We start from the raw sequence: 7,528 nt of genomic DNA, 5'->3' as shown, positions 1-7,528 counted from the left end.
CAACCACCCACGAAGAGGTAACAACAATGACGATGATGATGTTGAAGAAGAAAAAGTACTAGAAGAGGAGGGAAAAGGAGGAGGAAGAGGAGAAGAAGTAGAGGAGAGAAGGAAGGGGAGATACTGATGACAACACGGAAGAAGGAGAAAGGAGAATGACGAGGTAACAACGATGATGATGATGATGAAGTATCGGAAGAGGGAAAAGGAGGAAGAAGAGGGAAAAGGAGGAGGAAGACGAAGAGGAGGAGGAAGAGGAGAAGAAGAAAAGGAGTGAAGGAAGAGGAGACACAGACAACAACAATGAAGAAGGAGAAAATGAAAAAGTAACAAAGATAATAGTGAAAAAGAAGTATAAGAAGAGGAGAAGGAAAAGGAGGAGGAGGAGAAAGAAAAAGAGGAGAAGAAGAAAAAGAAGACAACTCTTGACCTTAGAGAAGTCTTTGCTGATCTTGACCATGTCCAGCTCTTTGTTCAGAGTCTCCAGCATCTTGTCGTCCAGGCCCGAGCCACACTTGGACACGGTCACCCAGCGGCCAGCGTCTGGGTCATACACGCCCATCAGAAATATGGACATGATGCCACCTGGGCAAAAAGAGAACGTAATAATAACCACAAAAAGACCCACGGCTACTAGGAAACACTGCCGTAAGCTGACAGAACGTCTTTTTATTCATTTTAGCGCCACATTTTTTTAATTTGCTAAATCGAAAGCCTGATCAGTTACCCTACTTGTGTGAAAAAAGCAAAGTGAAACTGTGACAAGTTTTTGAAAAAATTAGAATTCAAATTTTGGAGGAACTCTTTTTTTCTTTAAACAGTTACTCTGAAAAAAAACAAACTTTTCCTCAAATGGCGTTTTGTCAGCTTGCTGCAGAACAGTGGTAAAAGTGCAGTACAGTAGTACATCATGCTTTGATTGTCTGCATAGAGTGGCTCCTTCAGATCACTTATCTTTACTCAAACTTAAACAAGAGGGTGGGTGGTGGTTGGGTGCTTTGGTGTGGTTGTCTTCTTTTTTTCTATCAAACTTCTATCGTCCTCATCTCTCCTCTTTCCTTTCTTTGTATTTTATTCTCCTGTTACGCCTCTAATCTTCAACACTTATAACACCAAATTGTGATTTTGCAAGTGTCGTAAAACTCTTATAAAAACAAAACTGAAACAAAACAGCTCATAGGGCACAAGGACACACACAGTACACCCACCTTTGTTCCCTGTGCCAAAATAAGCCCCGAGCACCACCAGATCAGCAGAGTCTGCCATGCTGCCCTGGTGCAGGTAGTCCTTTTTCACTTTCATCCAGTGACGCTTGCCTGGTTCGTAAATACTCTATGGTGGTGGTGATGGTGTGTGTGCGGGCGGGGGGGGACGCAGGATGGAGGGAGAGGGAGGAGGGAGAGGGAGAAGGGACAAGGAGGGAGGTAGGGAGGAGAAGATTGTTGGTATTGCCATCCAGCCTGAAACCTTCACAGCTAACAATGCTGTGTCTCACAAAGCCATAAATTTCAACAAACAATGCATAACTACAGTTGATGAACACCAACAAGTAAAAAATATCAAACATAATAAAAATGTATCCAACACTATCAACTTTTTGCAGTACCTGCTTTTTGGGCGGAGAACTCTCCTCGCTCACATCATCGCTGGCACGTCGCTTCTCTCCCTTTTTGCCAGGCGTGCTTATTCTTGTCGCACCAGTGGCATCTCCATTTCTTCCGTTTTCCTCTCCACTATTATCACCATCGTCTTCCGTCTCGCTGCCACCGTCATCATTATCATCATCACCTCCTTTGCCCATTGCTCTCATCAAATCACTGTCTGCCTTCTCCTTGGACTCGGCAAACAATTTCTGGAAGAGAGAAAAAAAAAACCCAGAAGATCATTGAAAACCCTAGGTTATCTATTATAATCTATTCAAAATTGCAGTCTTAATGTCTGCACAAAGCACTCTGTGAAAACAAAGGTGCCAACAGGTATAGTACTTTACTTTACTTTTACTTTACTTTTCTCCGCCGCTCATACCCTTTTGGGTGTCGCGGGAAGAAAGAGACGTCTCTATGTCGCCAGCCGGAGAGCTTGGGTCAGGGGGATGCCGTGGGTGGTTAATGTTTCCCTGACTCCATCTATCCAGGTCTTTCACAGGTATAGTACAAATTTTTAAAATGCACTGAGGCTGCTTTTGTTAATTCTCTGTGATCAATGTTTGAACAAAGAACTGACTTTATAATTGTTTTGGTTTCAGTGCGGGTTTTACGGCACTTGCAACATAAGTAGGTCATACATATATCAAAGAATAGAGGTGTTAGCAAAGAGTAACACAATAAAGAAAAGGAGGAGAGATATGGTCAATAGATGTTCAATAAAGAAAGAAGAAAAAAAAACCCCATCTAAGTGTCCCTCAACCACCCAAACTTTATAATCCCCCTTGAAACTATCTCATAAATATAGTAAAATTGTATGCGGTCATTTGTGCTGGCGATTGTCTTAGACAGGTGGTCATAAGCGATTGTTCGATGGTAATTACCTTTAATCTTGGAAGGTCCGTTGCCTCTTTCCAGGTCTTATCATCTCGTATTTTCTGTACTCGAGGGAAGCGGATAGATATCCCATTGGCTGTGTGGATCTCTGCTTTGCTGAACTCAGCACCAATGATTTCCCAAACTGGTGACTTCTTGGGGTCAGCCACAACAAAATCTGGAGTCAGCGGCTTGTTGATATGCAACCACTTTGGCACCTTAGAACAGACAGGAGAAAAAGACACAAATATGAAAGACAACCTACTTTTACATCTTTTACAATTCTTACAAAAATAGTCTTAAAAACCGAAAATAGCAAGGTGAACAGCCAGCCAGCTTGTCATCCTTTCAACACTGTTAGGTTATTAAAGAGGCAAGACCTCCCAATTAAACTGTCCCCGTCGTTTTATGCAAGAAAAATTCTGAAATTATGCAAACTGAGCCCAAAAATGTGAAATTATGCGATCCTGTTAATTTTAACAAAGAATTATAAGGGAAAATAATCAGAAATTATGCAAAAAATGATCAAATATTGCTAAATTATGCGGGATGCATAAAACCACGGGGACAAATTGAACATCAAACTCTGATAGTAACACACCAGAGGGGGTGAGAAGCAGAAGAGTAGGGAAGAGAAGGAAAAGGAGACACAGACAACAGCAATGAAGAAGGAGAAAATGAAGAGGTAAGATTTGGAAGAGGTTTTACGGCACTCGCAACTGCATAAGGTCAATTTTGAGCGCCAGAAGATTAGGTGTTACAAAAGAGTAACAAACAGAAAAAAGAAGAAGGGGAGATAAGGACGACAGATGTTTGATAGGAAAGAAGAAGCAAACCACACCAGAGCACCCACCAACCACCCACGAAGAGGTAACAACAATGACGATGATGATGTTGAAGAAGAAAAAGTACTAGAAGAGGAGGGAAAAGGAGGAGGAAGAGGAGAAGAAGTAGAGGAGAGAAGGAAGGGGAGATACTGATGACAACACGGAAGAAGGAGAAAGGAGAATGACGAGGTAACAACGATGATGATGATGATGAAGTATCGGAAGAGGGAAAAGGAGGAAGAAGAGGGAAAAGGAGGAGGAAGACGAAGAGGAGGAGGAAGAGGAGAAGAAGAAAAGGAGTGAAGGAAGAGGAGACACCGACGACAACAAGGAAGAATAAGAAAATGAAAAAGTAACAACGATAATAGTGAAAAAGAAGTATAAGAAGAGGAGAAGGAAAAGAAGGAAGAGGAGAAGGAAAAAGAGGAGAAGAAGAAAAAGAAGACAACTCTTTACCTTAGAGAAGTCTTTGCTGATCTTGACCATGTCCAGCTCTTTGTTCAGAGTCTCCAGCATCTTGTCGTCCAGGCCCGAGCCACACTTGGACACGGTCACCCAGCGGCCAGCGTCTGGGTCATACACGCCCATCAGAAATATGGACATGATGCCACCTGGGCAAAAAGAGAACGTATAATAACCACAAAAAGACCCACGCTACTAGGAAACACTGCCGTAAGCTGACAGAACACCTTTTTATTCATTTTAGCGCCACATTTTTTTAATTTGCTAAATCGAAAGCCTGATCAGTTACCCTACTTGTGTGAAAAAAGCAAAGTGAAACTGTGACAAGTTTATGAAAAAATTAGAATTCAAATTTTGGAGGAACTCTTTTTTTCTCTCCTCTTTCCTTTCTTTGTATTTTATTCTCCTGTTACACCTCTAATCTTCAACACTTATAACACCAAATTGTGATTTTGCAAGTGTCGTAAAACTCTTATAAAAACAAAACTGAAACAAAACAGCTCATAGGGCACATAGTACACCAACCTTTGTTCCCTGTGCCAAAATAAGCCCCGAGCACCACCAGATCAGCAGAGTCTGCCATGCTGCCCTGGTGCAGATAGTCCTTTTTCACTTTCATCCAGTGACGCTTGCCTGGTTCGTAAATACTCTATGGTGGTGGTGATGGTGTGTGTGCGGGCGGGGGGGGACGCAGGATGGAGGGAGAGGGAGGAGGGAGAGGGAGAAGGGACAAGGAGGGAGGGAGGGAGGAGGGGAGGGGTGGGGGAAGGAAAGTGGAGAGGGAGGGGTGGGGGAAGGAAAGTGGAGGGGGAGGAGAGAGGAGGGAGTTGGGGGAGGAGGAATTCAAACATTTAAAAAAATGAAGATTAAAGTCTCCAGGTCCAAATAGCGGGATCTTATGACATTGGAAATTACAAAAATCTTAAATAAACCTTCACCATTGAGACAGACACTAAAATCCATGTCACACTGACTATCATACAGTTTGCTCTCTGTCCGTCTTTGACTCTCTTGGAGTCTTTTGAGTGGGTCTACACAATTGTGAGAGTCAGCACATGAAAATGAACATGCAACATTTCGTGCCTCTCACACTTTTAAATTCACTTTGAACTTTCTCACCTGACTCTTCTATCAAATTTTCCCTCTCTTTCAAAACTAAAGACATGTACAAAACATGAGAAAAAGAATGAGAATAACTGTAAATTCAAAAATTTTATTTTGAAAAAGAAGAAGCTTCCCCATGACAGTACCTATGTGGGTGGCTGGCGGGTGCTCTGGTGTGGTTATGCTTCCTCTTTCCTATCAAACATCTATTGTCTTTATCTCCCCTCCTTCTTTTTTGTGTTTGTTACTCTCTTGTAACACCTCTAATCTTCTGGTGCTCATATGACCTTATGCAGTTGCGAGCTCCGTAAAACCTCTACTAAACTAAAACTGACAGTACCTATTGCATCTTGTGTAACAGAAGATGCTTCGCCTTAGCACACAGAAGATCTGAGTTAAATTCTCGAGTGGGGACAATTTTCATTGAATATCATGGTCTTCCTGCTGGAACGTTGTACCCCTCTTTCAGCCCAGGCTAGCCTTGATAGATAGGGTCAAAACCTAAATGATCTAAACAGGGTTGATTTTGTTTGTTTTGTTTGAGTAAAGAGAAGCACAACCACACAGTAGAATAGAGGTCATTTAGTGCTGAGAAAAAGTAAGACAGACAGACAGACAGACAGACAGACAGACAGACAGACAGACAGACAGACAGACAGACAGACAGACAGTAACAACAGAGGGGAAATAAAGAAGTAGTACCTACCAGTGGCTCCCTCCGACCACCCGTTAAATCGGGTTGATAGAAGTAAAAAAACAACAACTTGGATTTGAAAACCCAACAACGAAAAATATATATGACAATACAACTCACATTGACATCTTTGAGAACCAGACCTTCCAGTCCCTCTTTGAACACACGAGACATCAAGTCCTGGAGATCACCCGGTTTCTAAACAACAAAAACATTCAGATGTAAGAACCCATTCCACATTTTGCAAAGAAGTAAACGCGAAAAAAGAGAAAGCGAGCTACAAGTTCATGAAGACCGTAGTGCAACATGACTTTTTATTGCCTGACGGAATCACACAGAAGGCCTCAAACACAAGAAGTCTATACCCACAGAGCCCTAAGACAAAAAACGTGGCCAACCTCATTAACATTACAGAAAAAGCTACTCATGGGCCAGCAGAGGAACTAAACAGGATGGCTCAGTACATGACAGACACTGGTCTTCAAATGTAATGCGATTGAAAAGAAGAAGAAAAGGAAATTTATACTCGTACACTGAGTGACTAGTGACTGCTACACTAGAAATTGCAATATGTCGAGTAAACACACATGGCAACAGCAAAGCGCACCAAAATGGAAAAACAAGAAAGAAAACTGTTGCCAGAGGTATACAGGAGGAAAAACTGTACGTTTCGTGGAAATTATTCATACTTATGTCAAATATATCATAGGTCAAAGTGTTTTTGTTTTTTTTTCTTGTTCTTATATAACATAAATAGGTCATTTGGAAAGCGACCCTCTTACAAGAACAGACCCTCAAAGGATAATTCAGTAGAAAAGAGAACAAGATATGTCTACAGGTTCTAGTGTATGATTTTGCACCCTCCCCCGCTAGAAGAAAAAAATGGCATTATACATCTCTCCCCCAATCTCATCTAAACCAAGATCACACTATATGTACCTCAGGGTATTCCTAACTGAACTATAAAATAACCAGAGTAGCTTAGTTCAAACAAAGATTTTGCATGGGTCTTGCACTTTGATACAATATATTATGTTTAAGCTTCCATTACAGGCCCTTCCACAACAGCCCAGACCACAGCAACTACACAAACAACAAAGGTAACAAACATGAAGATGATGATGATGATGATGACAGCCAATAGCAATTCCTCAACCATTAAAAGTTAATAAGTAAAGAAGCTCACGCCAAGAAGACCACCTTACAAGGGTCATTCAAATACATAAAAGACTCACCGTTATGCGTTTAATCTCTGATAAGTTCACCCGATTTTTCACAACAGACATATTCTTTTCCAAGATTTTTCTTCTCTCTTTGATCGATCTATAATTCGTGAAAAAAGAAGAGGGAAAGGACAGGGATAGGGAAAAGAACTTTATAATCTGATCAAGACATGTTTCAAATTGGAAAAAAAATTTTTAACACTGATTGGTCTGGCATCGAGGATTTTACCCCAACAAAACATTAATTGGAGGCAAAATTCCATGGGCTGTGTTTAAATGATCTCTTGTTTAGATCGACAAAACTTTATTCATCACAACACTCAGGAAGGGGGAATAAATAAAAAATATATCCAACAATCAAATGGAGTAAAATAAAAGGCTCATAATCACTGTTTTTCAAGTGTCTGTGGTGTAGCAGTAACAGTTGGACCTTTTAGTATAAGCGTTAAGCCAGAATGAAAACAAATTTTGACTTGCAACCTTTAACTCTTTCACTACTAGGAAAAACTGCTCAGCAAAACCACAAGACACTCCCTTGAGAAGCCATCACAAAAGTTGCTTCGTCTTATTTGCATTTAATAATCCCAAACCTTTTAATATTACCATTCTGTACAGCAGTGAAGAGGTTAAAACTGGCAAGAATGTCTGGAAAGACATGGACGTATACTTCATCTTAATGAAACAGTTGATGAGCTCCCC

The 7,528-nt window shown here is 41.0% G+C and overlaps 1 protein-coding gene across 4 annotated transcripts in view; it reads right to left on the bottom strand.

The window, feature by feature from the left end:
* The window catches only part of LOC101858067 (DNA ligase 3), a 30,502-nt gene that overhangs the window by 4,708 nt on the left and 18,266 nt on the right, over positions 1 to 7,528 (bottom strand). For all 4 annotated transcript variants that reach the window (XM_013088472.2, XM_005109120.3, XM_005109119.3 and 1 more), the window contains exons 14-19: positions 6,842 to 6,929; positions 5,727 to 5,804; positions 4,334 to 4,457; positions 3,803 to 3,957; positions 2,528 to 2,737; positions 1,607 to 1,852 (exon numbers count right to left, since the gene is read on the bottom strand). In XM_013088472.2, coding sequence (XP_012943926.1) covers positions 1,607 to 1,852; positions 2,528 to 2,737; positions 3,803 to 3,957; positions 4,334 to 4,457; positions 5,727 to 5,804; positions 6,842 to 6,929 — 901 coding nt within the window. The remainder of the gene's footprint in view (positions 1 to 1,606; positions 1,853 to 2,527; positions 2,738 to 3,802; positions 3,958 to 4,333; positions 4,458 to 5,726; positions 5,805 to 6,841; positions 6,930 to 7,528) is intronic.

Source organism: Aplysia californica, unplaced genomic scaffold (genome assembly GCF_000002075.1).
Source record: "Aplysia californica isolate F4 #8 unplaced genomic scaffold, AplCal3.0 scaffold00749, whole genome shotgun sequence".
Classification (NCBI taxonomy): Eukaryota; Metazoa; Mollusca; class Gastropoda; order Aplysiida; family Aplysiidae; genus Aplysia; species Aplysia californica.
This window is presented reverse-complemented; position numbering and strand designations above follow the sequence as displayed.